General features: G+C 42.0%; 1 protein-coding gene across 3 annotated transcripts in view; it reads left to right on the top strand.

The window, feature by feature from the left end:
* Positions 1–1,316: 1,316 nt before the first annotated feature.
* Positions 1,317–16,065, top strand: part of MYH11 (myosin heavy chain 11) — a 62,509-nt gene continuing 47,760 nt past the window's right edge. For all 3 annotated transcript variants that reach the window (XM_082772458.1, XM_082772457.1, XM_082772459.1), the window contains exons 1-3: positions 1,317–1,434; positions 7,503–7,861; positions 12,532–12,688. In XM_082772458.1, the coding sequence (XP_082628584.1) occupies positions 7,520–7,861; positions 12,532–12,688 (499 nt within the window). In that variant the 5' untranslated portion in view covers positions 1,317–1,434; positions 7,503–7,519. The remainder of the gene's footprint in view (positions 1,435–7,502; positions 7,862–12,531; positions 12,689–16,065) is intronic.

Raw genomic sequence — 16,065 nt, 5'->3', positions numbered from 1 at the left:
CCGGTACTTCTGCAACGTAGTGGGGAAGGAGCACCGATGCACTTCCCCTCTCTCCTGTTTAATCAGTTTTGTTCACCACTGGCCAGTGCTAGAAGCAGGGTCTGTTGTTCCGTCACACCTGCAAGCACTGGGACTTCCACGAGTGACACCCGAGGTTTTCAGCTCAGCCTCCCCTCAGAGGTATTTTCCTAGGATGCCAAGGCCAATATGATTCTCATCCATCTTCCTCAGGAGGGCTTATTTTTCAGAGAAGACTGGATTGTTGATGTCAAGAGAAATTATTTCACCCAGGACTGTGCTCTGATCCTTTGGGTATACACCATATTTAGCCTGGTGCTGAGAGGGGGTTGTTTCGGTATTTTGTGTTTGGCACGTTGATGGGAATTCCTAGAGGATCCTAGCTTTCCCTTTTTGGGATGTCTCCATCCACAGGTCTCACTGCACAAGGCTGTTGGCTACTCGCAGCGGGAGGAGGGGGGACAGCTGGCGACTGAAGGTTTCGGGGGTGTGAGGGAGATTTGATGAGGACCAGATCCCTCCCTAGCCCTGGCAGGTCTGGCTCCATGCACCCTGTCCTCCTCTCCCCCCCGGCACGCAGTGCCTGCTGCCTGCTCTTTCCACTGCATCCCAGCGACTGCTCCCCCTCAGCTATTTATCACTTCTCTTCTTCCTTTTATGGACAGAGGGAGGTATTTCTTATATATGAAAAAGTATTTACAGTGCTTTCTCGGGAACTGAGCTGAGCACAGGCTGGCAAGACAAACTTTGGCAAATGTGCTGGGGAGCTGGGAAACATCCCTCTTTCTCCCCAGGGGCAAAGGAGGCTGACACCAGCCCCAAGCTCTGAATGTCACACAAACACCCAGAGACCCTGCTGTGTTAGGAATAACTCCCCTCCGCCAAGCAGCTCCTCAACTCAGGAACACATCTTAGTTCCAAGAAAAGGCACTGACGGTGGGTGGGAAACCTCCTGTGCCCCATGGAACCGGGATCTGCCCTTTGCACGTGGGAGGGGGGCACAAGGGGCAAGGATGCTGCCTAGGCAGGAAGGAATTAAAAGGTCTGTCTGGCCAAAGAGTTGCACCCCCAGAAACAAGCAGAAGCTCCAAACTTGAGGGTTAGGGGTACCCCCAATGCCTTCTGGAAAGCCAGGGATGCCAGACCCAGCTTTGCTGAAGGGCAGCTGGGGACAGGGGCAGCAGCCCTGGGGTAGGCCCCGCTGGGAATGAGCTCCTTGGCTGAGGCTGGGTTTTTTAACCCAGGTACTGGGAGGATTTTCCAGCAGGACGTGGTTTACAGGGCCCCTCCCCACTGACAAGATTCTCCTCCTCTATATAGGGAGGTTGAGAAGGCGGCGAGGACTTGGACTGTCCCGGCTGGTGGCTGTACAGGTTCCTGACTCTCCAGTTCCCTCCCTGCCTTAATCGGACGCCTGTGAGTACTGGGGGGGGGCCAGCACATCCCTGCTGGGAATGGGGCTGGGGGCTCACCATGCTGGGATGGAGTAGGGCAGCAAGGATGGTGCTACTCTGCAAAGCCCTTCAGTGAGTGAACCTGCAGAGAGCATACAAATCAGAAATAGATCTACCAGACATGCTCAAATGGTTTATCCTGTATATTACTAATGGGGTTCTATGTAAAATGTGCAAGAGGCAGTGCATGTTGATGATCCAGCTTGGTCCTTAGTCACTTCTAAGACTGCTGTGGCTGAATTGAGCCTTGAAGGTGCTGGCTGGGGAGCAGTGGTCACGCTCTGAGCCAGCAGCGAGGCAGCCCACAAGGTGCCACGTGCTGCCGGGCTGCAGCAGGTACGTGCTGCAAGGATGCATCATAGGGAGCATTCGGTATGGAAAAAACCTGCTAGCCTGAGCAGCTGATCTTCTTTAAGCATTTCTGCTTTTACAGTGCATTTCCTGAGCAGCTTAATGAAAGTAAACCAAATAATGTAATTAGCCTTCCAGTTTTCTGGTCTTTAAACAGGAAAAATACTTAAAAACTAGGAGAAGAAATGGAAACATTTTTACAAAAATACCTATTATATTTGTGCATTTTAATATGCTGGAAATAATTTTTAAGCGAATTAATCTGATTAATTCACTGGCCTAGACTAATTTAAGTGATTTCAAATGCAACTTATTCCCTTTTTAAAGGGAAAATACAGAAGCGAACTTCTAACTTGAACAAAATGTTGTGAGTAAAGTAAGACGACAGTAGATGGCAGTATAGAAAACAGCTTCAGTGTCATCCCAGAAGTTCACTGGCTACTCTCACGTACATATTTATATATGTGTATGCACACACACGTGGATATGTACGTGAGAGGTGTACATATATGCTTATAATGAAGACAAAAATTGAGATATTTTAAATACAAGGGAAATCAGAAGTTTCATCATTATTATATAACATATACATCTCAATGAAATATTTTCTGAAATACACTTGTTTAAAAGCAAGCACACCTTCTCTTTCTATTAAAGTTTTGTCCTGGCAGGCAGCTTGCAAGAAGATGCTGTGCCCGGTCCCACTTTCCAAACCCCCAAGGCTCTCCGTTCCCATAAACCACTAACAGAGGCTAACAGGATGAAACCCCGGAGGGCAAAGCACTTAACTAAGAAGTCCCTTCAATTACTGCATGATACTCCTCTGACTGCATTCGCTTAGATGTAAACAATGATTTTTATTATCTCATTTGCAATTGACACACTAGTCCCTAAAAGGTATTTGTTTTGAATTTGTTATCATTACATTTTTGCGGAACAGCGAGTATTGAGGAGAACATGGCCATATATGGAAGCATGCATAGATGTACGCAGGGCATCCAGGCTCTTTATAACTCACTGAGAATTACTAGTTGCAAATCTCTTGGCTTTTCTTTCAAGTATGTTAATTTTAGAAGAAGCAAAGAGCAAAAGGTAGCTTTCCAACTTGTGCGTAGTCCAGCTAAAATATAGATTATTTATGAATTCTAATTGCAGAATCTGATTTACTTCATAGAATGACATTTGAGGCTATTCAAAATAGCTAGTATCTTCCAGAGGGAGGAATCTATCCCCACAGAATGCAGTTCAAGTCTTTTTTTTTTTTTTTTCATTTTTTTCTTTCATTTTATAACATAATAATGTGGACCAATTTCTCTGGATGTATCAAGTGTCTTATCATAGTTCTGTATTGATTTGCATTAACAGAGATGAGCACACCTGATAGGAGGCCAAGTCACTTGCAGACAGGTTGATTAAAGTGCATAGAGAATGTATTAAAAACCAGCCCTGTGAAATTACTAAAAATGTTCTCTCTTAAAATACAGACTTTCCCTCTTCCCTGGCTGAACAGCATTAATAAAATAGTACTGACAACAACTTCATGTTCAGATCAAATTGTCTGTGATGACAGAAAGAATTTGAGGGGTGGTCCCAGTAGGCAGCAAGAAGAAGCAAGAGGCTATAAGGGATTTCTAACAGTGCTCGTAACAAAACTAACTGTGCTGGGGAGCCAGGTCCCAAAGAAAGGTCAAAAGATCAGGATTCATGCCTAGAATTTATTTATTTATTTATTCCCTTTCCCCACAATAATTCCTGAAAATAATTCACATGCTTGGTTATATGTTCCTCTGTTCTAATAACCCTTCCCTGCACAGCTGTGATAAGCTTTTATACTGACATTCACATCCTGCAGAGGAAGGGAGAAGTGTCCTTTATATTCTCATTAGGGCAAAAGCATTCCCTTTGAGCTCTGACCCAGGAGGCAATTCTGCTTGGCCAATAACCTTTTAATTAAAGTGCACTTCTTGGAGATATTTATACTTTGTCCTTGGAATAATATACTCAGGAAAAACTAATTGTAAAGATGGCATTCAACTTCTGTTACTGACATTATAGGGGAAAGGACAGTGAAAATCAGCAGGATATATCTGCAGCAGGGCAGTAGAAAGTGGAATAGAAAATAACCTATGGAAGTATGCATGGCCCTGCATATGTGCACATTTGGAATTTAGGCAAGTATAGCAAATGCATCCAGCACTTGGCGTAATGTGTCATATTTCTGAGGCAAGAAACTTCATGTCAGTATTATTTTTGCCATTGCTTTTCTTCCTCCCTTCTTCAGGACAGCTCAGCTTTGAGTACAGAACAGGCTTTGCTCTTACTCAGATGATTTGGGCTAAGATTTACCTGAAGTAATGGATGAGAACCTCTAATCACAGCTTTCCACTGGTATTAGCCTCCATTTCTCTTAGCCAGCCCTATGGATGAAACCCAGGGTCTGGCTAAGGGCTCAGTTTTGCCACCTCAGGGAATATTCCCAATGGACAGTCATGAGTCTTTCCCCTTGGACCACGTCTCCAGCATCAGCCATGTGCTGGAGTGCAGTGCAGCCTAGATCAGAGATGGTCCAGCAGGTTTACTTCTGATTTTGATTCAGAAACTTCAGCAGCCCATTAGCTAAATGCCCAGCACCTCTCTAGGACAAATCCAGTCAAGTCTTTGGGGCCCATCTTCTACCCCTTCTATCTAGAAACCCTTTATAACTGAATTTCCTTTGTTACTACAGCTGTACTCAGCTACTACTCAAATGCCATCCTCAGATTCCAGGTGATCATTCATGAAAACTTTTTAGAAAAATCCATGTTTTCTCCTCATTATGTTTCAGAGGAGTTACGTGGCTCAGACTAGATAGATATTCCTTGTTTCTTGTAGAAGGTCTGTTCTTACCATGTTTAAACTGGTATCCACAGGATCGTATTGTACTATGAAAAAATATAGTGCTTAGATCTAGGAATAAAGACTCTTTTCCAAGCTTCTCAGTTTGTTCCACCTCTTAGGCACTACAACCTCACCTCATTTTCAAAAAGACCAAATTTAACCACAACAAGATGCAAAAATTTCTACTCACAGGAAGAAGTAGAACCTAACAGAATACAGGCAGACCAGCTCTCGGTATCATGCTGGGACCTGCAGAGGATGATTGTAAAGCTTTGTGTTGGATATAGGATGTAACAAGAAACAGAACTCTCTTTTGGTCCCTGGGCAACAAAACAGCAAAGAACTGTTGGGTTGTCCCACTGGTGATGTGCTTTGTAGCAGGTTTCATCTTCAGTTGGGTTTTTAAGGTAAGCATTCAGAATGATTTCCACCACCATCATTTTTGGGCAGCCTCAAAGTAGCAAGATTAGGCTCCGTGAAACCCAGCTCTGCAGTTCAGTCTAGGTTTTGGTGGCAGCAATACCAAATTCCAATCAGTTTGGATGCGCTGCCACTTGGCACTTAGCCAAAGGCAGCAGGCTCCAGCCTTTCAGGATGACTACATAGCTCTCTCTTCTGGCCCTACGGCAACCCAAAATCCTCCCACCCCTTCGCAGCAGTTCCTTATGTGCTGCTGTGGCATGGGGCAGAGAACATGCCTTGCCCACTGCTACTGCAGCAGGAGCAGAGAGGCCATGGCAGGCTCCTGCTGCTCCCCAAAGCCTGCTCTTGGAGCTGCAGCTATGTCCAGCCAGCTTCACCCTGCAGCCGCCAGCTGGAAAGCTCTGTAGAAGAGAATACCATCTCCATTATTGGAACTGTGTGACTCTACCAGCCCTCTTGGCAAGGAGGGAACATTTTCTGCCTTAATCCACACAGAGGTCAAATAGTTTCCTCTTGGAGCTCTCTTCCAAGAATCCCCTGGGAGCCTGCAAAGGGCCACATCTTGCAGAGCTCCCTCACAGGGACTTGACAGCAGAGAACGCCGTGCATGGGCAAGTGGTGATGCACAGAACCAAGCTGTTAGGATCTGCCTTCCATTTACCCACCTCACCACCTACATCATGTGCCCATCAATGACCTGAGTAAAATTTCCTCTTGGAGTTTTTCTGACTAGGTGGCTCTAGAGAAATCATATTTAAAGGAAAGATGGATTTTTTTACATGAGAGCATTGTCAAGGGAGTTTAAAGAGTCAGGGCTTCTGATTTCCACGGGGATATCAGCTAACCCTCTCAGGCGCCTCTAAAATCCTAGTTTTGTTTTTAAGCTTCAGGTCACCTTCTGCATGATCCATGATTCTCTCTCAGACCTCCTCACACAGCCTGGCCTTGCAAAAAATATGAATCTGTGGAAAGGCTCTGAGGACAAATACTTGGAAATCACTCTCTGATACTCCCAGAGTACAGGGTGTCCATTTGTCCACATACACATACTTTACAAATATCATTCTGCTTATGGGTTGATTGCAGACATCTTTAGCATTTTCTCCAAAGTCCCTCAAGATTTGTGTTTGTCTGAATACTGTAAATATTAAATTCACTCTCAATAAGGAAATGAAACAGCCTCTGTCTCCTGGTGATGTTTTTCTCAGCCATACTCTTCCCCACTTTCCACAGCTGCCCTCTGCTCTGCTTCACAGCAGGTTTCCTGACTAGCACCATGCTTTTCCTGCCCTGTAGCAAACCACAAGACCTCTGTTTTCCCCTTTTCTCATTGAGGGCTGTGTGTCCCACATGTAGGAACACTCCAGTGTTATCAGCCCAGCTGCTGCAGCTGCATCATGACTTCCAATGGCCAGTGCAGGAAAGAAGCTGTCTCCTCCCTCCCAACACAGCACAAAGCAGCCAAAACCCTCCTGTTACTCTCACCTGCAGAGTGGATACATCCAGCAATTTTATCCAAGTCCATACATCTAATAACTTGTATTTCTTTTCCCCGTCTCTCACATGGTGGACGTTACTCCTTCAAAAATGATCAGCTCTCATCGTCTTGCGCTACAGAAAGAAAATAATTCTAAATTACTTCTTCTTCATGAGCACTACTGATAGCAATGGTTGGTTTTATTTTGGTTGGGTTTTGTTTTGTTTCTTCTGAGTTTGCTTTCAAACATTAAGTTTTTTACTTTGATTTTCTCTTAATCTTTTTCTTCTCCAAGTGAAATGATATTAGAGAGACTAGAAATAGTCCTTCACAGGAAAAGTTCATTTCTGTTCTTTCTGGAACACAGCCTGGGAACTATTCTTCTACTAATTATTTCATTATACTGATATTGTGGTACACACCCAACAGTATTTGGGCAATTATAAATTTTGAATATATCTGAATTCAATTAAGTTAGTGAATATATATGAATTCAATTAGCTTAGTGATGGGCAAGAGATGAGGCTGCAGGGAACTGTTCAGATGGTAGCCTTGGTGCAATCCTGACAGTCTAATTACATAGATGCTAATTATGCCTTACTTTTCTCTCTGATCTTCAGTACCATACAAACAAAACAAAGATAATAAGCTCAGGAGTCCTCATTTGTTTTAGTGCTCTGAAGGTTTTGATTTCAGACATGGTAACAAAAGAGTGGGACTCATGTATCTAAGCACAGATTCTCTAAGGTATCTAATCTGGCACCCCAAAGTATCTGCATGGAAATGTAGGATATGACACAGGACCTACAGGGCTTTGGCACAGATTTGACAAATACCAAATTGCCTGGACCACCTCCATATTTACCTCCCTTTTAAAGCAGAATATTTTGCTTCCTCAACAGGTGACTACTGAGTCAAAATGGCTCAAAAACCTCTCAGCGATGATGAGAAATTCCTCTTTGTGGACAAAAACTTCATTAATAACCCACTTGCCCAGGCTGACTGGTCAGCGAAGAGATTGGTTTGGGTTCCATCAGAGAAACATGGATTTGAAGCAGCAAGTATCAAGGAAGAGAAAGGGGATGAGGTGACAGTTGAACTGACGGAAAATGGAAAGAAAGTGACACTGAGCAAAGATGACATCCAGAAGATGAACCCGCCAAAGTTCTCCAAAGTGGAGGACATGGCAGAGCTGACCTGCCTCAATGAAGCTTCAGTGCTGCACAATCTAAGGGAGAGATACTTCTCAGGTTTAATTTATGTAAGTAGAGACAAATGCACATATTTCTTATTGCATGCTACCACGTCCTGTCACAAACAAGGTAGATCTCAGCTGCTGTCAGGGATACAGTACTGGTGTAACATGGCCATGCAAGTACACCTGCCTCAGCAACAGGACCCCAAACCAAAAATGTATCTCATTGACTTTATTCCCCATTACTATTCTGCCTCTTTAATAATTGCTTCTTTATTCAACTAAATTAAAACACATGAAGGTTTCTTCCCCAGAGCTTGCTAGTTGTGAAATTATGATGTCAGCTTGGAGAGTACCTACTGATAGTTAAACACCACCTCAGTCCTCGTGCTCTGAAGATCAGTAGGGGCTTTTCAATGACTTGAATGGAAACCTCAGAAGTTTCCAGTTCATATGCTTCAGCAGTAACTTACAATTAGAACATGCAGAAAAGCCATGCCACATACTCTTTTCTCAGCCAAAACTCCCACTAAAAGATAGCTGAAAAGTTCTGGTTTGGTGAGTTCTTGAGTAAAACCTCATGTTCGAGTGAGTAATCCCACCAGAATCCAGTTGGGTACTCCTATCCTTCAATGCAATACTGAATGAAAGACACATCTGCTACAACATAGATTTTTTTTTCTCCTTGTTGGTCAACTTACAGATCAGACAAGCCTGGTCAAATTGCAATCTCCTCTCCTTAATGGGATTTAGGGCCAAGATTCTTCTGTCTTCCAATCCAGACAAGCGTGTTAACACCAGCGTATTTTACTATTAACAACCCTGTAGCCCAGCTGTGCCAATAGTTACAAACTCCACAGTAAGAGAGCCCAGAAGTTTCCATGGAACTTAGCTGTTACCTTTGACTTTTGAATCCCTGTGCTACTTTGTAGAGAGAGTAATCAATAGTTTCAAATCTATGGAAATTTTACTTGCATGACAGACCACTGGTGAATGAAAGAAAACACAGAGCTTAAGTAATGTGGTTTTGGAGGCAGGAGTAGAGCTCTCTTTAATATGAGGAATGCTAACTTGGAAGGTAGGAAATGAAGCAGAAAATAAGATAGTTATATATAGTACAACAATGAAACCATTTGTAATGCACAACTTAAAAGACCTAGAGCTCAAAATCTTTCCTGCAGGAATGTACTAAAATGCACATCATCAAGATGCCTGAAAGAAGCTAGACTTTGCACACTTTCAGATCTGAGTTTATTGGATTCTATGTTTGCAGGTGAACAGAGGGAGCTCTATATTATTATTATATTAGAGCACAAGGCATTAATTACTAAAATGGAATTTGTCTGTAAATACTTTGTGCTGTTTCAAGATTTAAAAATAATTACTAGCTGTTTAGAGTGATAAAAGGTGGGGGATGGTATTTGTTTGTATTAAACAACACTGACTAGATATTTCCAGACTTGCAGTCAGTTCACTTTGTAGGGTTTTGTGGAGCTTCCACTTTCTGCATGAAGAGGGAGTTAATTTAATTGCACCATCCACTGTTTTAAAATTTGTTTTCATTGAGTCCAAACTTGAAGTGTACCTGAAATTAGTCTCTCTCTCCAGAGACCACATTTTAAGATGGTGGTTAATTAACAGTTATAAAGAAATTACTTTCACTCTATTACAAATTCTTAGTATTTTCAGGAAACCTAAAGCTGCTTTAAAAATGTTCAGCCTTACACAGAACTGCACTGCTAGACACTGTTATATGTCATATCTTTTGAGTTTTTTTTTTTTTTTTTAAAAAAGCCCTAAAACCAAATAGAAGTTTTGGCTCTGTTATCCATTTGCAAAACTAACTGTAAACCACCATTTCCTCCCTTTGCCAAGCACTGCCAATCTTGCTTGCCTTGGAGTCCCACACATACAAGGAAAACATGACCTTAATATTCTTCCCTTCAGAGCATCACTGATGCAAGCAAGGATTCCCCATTACACTACAGGAAAAAAAGCCAACCTAGATGGAAAAAATAAATAAATAAATTATATACTTGGAAAAAAAAAATAAATTATATACTCTTGCATTTAAACATTACTAAATAGAAAAGACTGAGTACAGTACTTCAGAGTGACCATAGACTGGAAGAACACTGGCCTTTTTCTTCATCAGAGTTGCTTAAAGAAAGGCAAACTCATGTTTCACATTGTTTAAAACAAACACAATCTGCCTTGTCCATGCAGAAATTAGACTAAAAATGATGGTATAAACATAAATAAAATAGAATCTTAGCTTCAATGGATTTGCATGAAGAATCAAGTTTCTTGTACCTGCATTCATAGGCACTACTCGTTCAGTCTTTGCTCAACAGTGCAGAATAGTTTCTTGCCTACAGAAAATTATATACGTATGTTGGAGCCAGTGGCAGGATTCTTCTGCCCAAATTTAGACATTTACAACATAGATGTGTATTTGCATCAATCTCCCTTAAATACCAATCAGTGGTGGCTGTCCAAGAGACAGCACTCCTGTGCAGACACTATCCCTAAAATACTTCAAACCAGGTCCTGCCTTCAGATCCTCCAGGAGGGACATGATGGCATGCCCCCCTCCCAGGAAGGACCGTACCCCAGAAGAATAATCCAAAGCACAGAAACTTCAAATTCACCACTTTAAAGCCCATGCTTAGCCAACCGGTTTCCTTGCCTTCAAAATACTGCATACATTAATCTGTTTCCCCAAATCTTTCCAAAGTAGATACCTAGAACTATGAGTAGTGAAACCACAAAGTCTTGGTTAACTTCCCTCAGGTGAGGTATCAGTCACAGGCCAGTCAGAAATGGGGATTCCTGAACTTTGTCAGCTCAGGCTATTTCCCTTTAGTAACCTGATTCTTGTGCCTCCAAATTAGCTCTTACAAGTGCAAATAAATAGCTATGCAGGGGCGTTTGGACTCTGCATGATGAAAGTCAGGAAAATGTCTATAAATATCAGGGAAGTGAGGCCTAAGTGATTTTCTGAATCAGAAATTTACTCTCATTATTTTACTTACTTTGGAATTATTAGCTGAGCATATACAGTAAATCTATTACTACTGAATAAAAAAGGCATTATTATCCTTCCCTTTAGGGCCTTTTGGTTATTCTGATAGAAAGAGTATAGCCCTTTTCAACCATGTCATTCCTGCAGCAATGAAGTTAATTTCAACATGATTAGCACAGAGTTTCATCCTAAGCTCTGGTGTTAATGAAAAGCCAGCACAGTAATGATTTACCTTCCGTAGCAAAGTTTTTAGCTTGGGGATATCAAGAGCTGAAGGAGATCTTGAACTCCATTTTCTAGTTATCTCACTTGAGCAGATGGATATGAAATCACAACCTGTAAAAGGCATGAGAAGCCCTCATCAACAGCCAGAGCACACCAGACTTTCTCCTGCTCAGCAAGGAGCACCCAACCTGCTCCTCACTGCTAGGAGCTGATGGATGCTCTCGCCCTGTTTGCTGAATACCATATAAAGTGCTCAGGCTGTGCCGAGACTGTGTTGTGCCATTTCCTAATATGGTCAGGAAAGGGAAATCCCTGTGCCCGGATCCAAGCCTCCGAGATGGCATTTTACAGTCCTGCACTGCCCTGGTTCCTAATGGGGGAGCCAAGGTGGCTTGATCCATCCTTTGACACAGCCCCAAGGTTAGGGCAAGGCAGCAGCTGGGCACCACGAAGCACTCACTCATGCAGCGGGGGAATACCAACAACTTATGTCTAAGTTATAAAGAACACTTTTTTCACTATTTTTTTTTTTCTTTTCCCAGGCTGGCATGGTTTTAAAATTAATAGCTGGCTTAAAGGCTGCAGCTATAATATCACTTTTTATTTTTATTATTAATATTTTTTGTGTTTATTTATTAAACCCTTGAAAATGACTTACTTTTGGTAACTGTTTGTGATGTGGGTCGTCATCTATTATCAGGCGCTATTACTTCTGTTCCCAGTTCAATAGCTGGAGCTTCCTGAAATAAAGGAAAATTTTAAAAAATTAACAGGATGAACAGCTGGATGAACAGCTATCAACTGGTAGCTATTGTTCTTGCTTGTTTACATACATATTTTTATATGAATACCTTCAGTAAACCTTAAATATAAAACATTTTTCCTTGAATCTCTTACAGAAATAGTTACATAGTGAAAGCATAGGACAATTCTAATAAAACGTCTATTAGGAACTTGAGTAATTTTTTTCAAGGACTCACTTCAATCATCACTGCTATATGGTGGTCACATCATCTTTTTAAAAATGACTCCGTAACATCAAACCAAGTTTATTATTTAAGACTTAGAAAAGTTGACACCTGCCTGAGTAAAGAATAAATTCCAGTATGCAATGCACATATAAAAATATTATGAAACATTAGAGTTATGTCATCACAAATAAGGGTGATTCACTATGTACTGGAAGTAACTAAAGTAAAAAGAAACCTGCAACATGAAATTAAAGCACGGTGTTTCTACAGGCAGCTAAATTCACATGCTTTCTGACCATTTGCTTATTAGAAATAATTATTTGTGCACTTGGAAATTACATCCATACACATACATCCAAAAATTACTGCCTCATTTGTCACACTAAAAGTGATATACAAAAGAAAGTGTTATTTGCTAAAATGCTGTTATAGCTCAATTCAGCTGATGCCTGTGTTTCCCAAGATACAGGTGGTATGCAATATTGATTTCCATTTTTATTTGATTTTTCTTACAGACTTATTCAGGTCTCTTCTGTGTCGTGATAAATCCATACAAACAGCTGCCCATTTATTCAGAGAAGATTATAGACATGTACAAGGGAAAGAAGAGGCACGAAATGCCACCCCACATCTATGCTATTGCGGACACAGCCTACAGGAGCATGCTGCAAGGTAGGCGATTTTAATGCTGCTGTTCTTAGAAATCACTATACCATAATGTGGGAGAAAACAGCTGAGAGTTCCACATGTGCTCCTGCAAGAAGCACAGACAGAAAAGGTCTGCTTCAGAGGGAGACACAGCCTTTCGAGAAGCTTCGGAGAAATTCTTTGGCAGGAATGGCAGTCCACAAACACTGTGACTCAAAAAGGAAAAACAATCCTTTTACCCATCTGTGTCGAGGCATGTGGGAAGGTTTCAAAGTCGAGCAAATAGTTTTGGCAAATACGGGCATGGAAAAAGCTCCCTTTCCACCAGTGGAGACTATTCCAAAGTTAGCTGCTAACGCTGCTGCATCTGTCGGCGTTGCTTCTCTCTCTCCTAGCAATCAAATTCAAATAACATTTCGGGGCTACTTTCATTACTGCCTGATGCTTTGGAGTCCTAAGTTTTCATGTGCTCTGTTTCCTAACAGAGAAGGAAAGGAGACTACAAAGTGTACAAATGAAACCTTAGAAATTCACAGGGAATTTCCACAGTCAGTGTTGACAGGCCAAGGGGATTTTGTTCTAGGGAAAGATCACATAGGGACGAAAAAGCTACAGAGGTGAGCATACAGGCTACAACACCTACAGGCTTCAGGGACTTGAGTGGTTGCCATCCTGCTGCAACCTTGGGTTCTCCAGAGAACCAGGAGGATGCAGAATTCTTTCAGATTTAAATGTCCTCATTAGGGGCCTGATCCTGCAGGTGACTATGGCTTGGCAAGCTCAGCCCCAAGGTTTAGGGCTGCCTGATCTGGAGCTTAATGCTTTAAGGTTTATCAGTTTCAGGTCTGACTGGGGAAAAACAATAAACAGCACCTTTTCTCCTCCCAGCAGTCTTGAGTACTTATTCGTACTAACAGTAATGCTATCAAAATAGTCCAGATAACAAAAAACTTAACATTCCTGAAGATCATTTACTTAAATTTAATTTGAGCAGCTAAGTGTAACTTTGGTTCCTAACTTCAGGATCTTACATTTTCAGACATAAAAGTGCTCGAATTAATTCAACTCTGAATGCAGAGAACTAGGTATCCGCCTTACAATAGCAACCATTTTCTTCCTATTGTTTATGTAACATTTCTTTTCTGGAACTATGTCAGCTTATTTTATGAAGGCATCCCAGAAGGCAGAATTACAGTGCAGCAAATGAGGATCAATAACATGCCAATACCAGACACACTGAAAACAGACTTCCTTCCTTTCTTAATGTAACAGCAGTTATTCATGAAGACAAGCACATGAAATGTTTAGGGCTAAGTGGGCAGGTGCAAGCTGTTAGAATAACGTGATGCAGTAAATCTCATTTCTGGTGGAGCCACAGCTAAAAGAAACTTACTTGGCATAAGCAGATCCCTGTAAGTTACAGTCACTTATTTGTCTTTTAGGTCATCTCTCAAGCTCAGTGCTCTGCATACAGCATTGCACAGGGCTCTGAACAGCCCCTGAAGTCAGAACAGTCTACTTTCCCCAAATCCTTTAAGCAGCAAGCCTCGTGTGGAAGCTCTGCAAGAAGCTTAGCAGTATTCTCCCCATTCAGCAGTGCAGAACTCTGCTGTTTGTCCCCTAAAAATGTGACGGGAGAAAAAAACACCTAGGGAGGGCCTCAAACTACCTGCAGAAAAGAACATAATGCTATACCTACACCAAAAAATAAGAATTGTTTCACCATAGCAGTATGCACAATTTTTCTGCTTAAGATGAAAGCAGTATCAGTTCTCTGCCTGATCCCAGCAGCAAAAGGACCTCTTTCACTCTTCTTCTCTCCTGTTCTTCCTAACATGCCCTGGTGAAGCCACCTGAGCTTCATTGTCCTTCACTGTGGCCATTATCTGCACCTAGAACAGCAGGGATTCAGCTGTGCCTGTCAGGCTGGCTGCTGGGAGGAGGAGGCAGCACAAGTGTATGCTTTTCCTTCATTCTCTTCACTTTTTTGGTGCTTGGAATAATGTCCCAGCCCCACCGACTCTTGGGGAAGCTTCACGCCTCAGGATTTATGTGTCCTTTTTGCAAGGAAAACTTCCTGACAGCAAAGAAGAGGGGGAGAACAAATAGGAAGGAAGGGGAAAAAAAAAAAAAAAAAAAAAAAAAAAAAAAAAAAAAAAAAAAAGGAGGCGGGAACAGATCATAAGTTGAACATTTAAGAGGGAGCTCTTCTGCTGTCTCCCATCCCAACCAGGCACAGCTGGCACGGCAGCTGGGGAGCCTTCCCACAACAGCTTGCATCCCAAGCCCAGGACACCTACGCTTTTCTTGCTTATTTACTTGCACATGCCATTTTGGAGTCTCTCCAGCTCTGAGGAGGGCCCCAGCTGCTTTTAAAGCTGTGCTTTTGTTTGGAAAAACAGACTCATGTTTTGAGCATAAAACTAAACCAAACCTCAAAATAACTCTAGTTATTCAGCCAAATTGTATTCACACTGGAATGGTGAAAGTAGGCATCAATGTGATTGTGTGCGTGTGTGCACGCAATACATATAGGCACAGAATGCTCTGTAGGTCTCTGTAAGCATGTTTACAAACAGAGTATAAACAGAAATTCATACTCATAAACATGGATCAGGGCACTGAATGTTTTCCTTGTGAAATTTCAGTATTGCTCCTTATCTGGGAAACTTGCATAGTTTCTTCTTGACAAAGCAAAATATATCTTAGGTTCATGAGGCTGAAGAACTACGTTCTAGTACTCCTTGATCAGGGCTGCTTGGCCAAGAGCAGTCAGCTTGTTCAGATGCCCTAAGGAACTTCTGTCTCTCAGTGAACCAAGTCATAGCGTTTGCAGATTGTCCTGTTGCAGGTTCATCAGCTGAAAATTACAACCCTTCATATTCCCAGCCTCTCTATTGGCACAAATATCCAGCAAAAGGCATAAGCCAGGCACTCTGTGCCCCTCCTCTGCTTTTGAGACTTACTTGGTTAATGTGTTCTTTAGGGATGATGCTTAAGCCCTATCAAAGTTGTTCTGGTAATAACAGTCATGGTTAACAGGAATCAAATAATTGGACTTCCAAATATGCAGAAAAGCTGACTTCTCACAGGACATGGAAATTAATGGAGATGTTGGCTGGACAGAGATAAAATGGCCACATGCAGCAGGTTGTTATGAGCACTTTTCCAAATCACAGCCATGCTCTTCCATGCTCAAACTGGGGTGCTAAATGTCTTGTTGAATCTGCAGGTTACCACATGTCACTAATGCAGTACAATTAGGGCCCAAGCACAGTCATTCTTTCATGCTCATTTCAAGGCAGAATAAGAATTTTTCTTTAATCTAAATATCCAGGAGAATATAATATTCCAGGAGAACATTTTGTGTGTGAATCTGGCCCCAGGAGCTACCTCACTGA

This window comes from Aythya marila (genome assembly GCF_965140915.1).
Source record: "Aythya marila genome assembly, chromosome: 15".
In the NCBI taxonomy this organism is placed as follows: domain Eukaryota; kingdom Metazoa; phylum Chordata; class Aves; order Anseriformes; family Anatidae; genus Aythya; species Aythya marila.
This window is presented reverse-complemented; position numbering and strand designations above follow the sequence as displayed.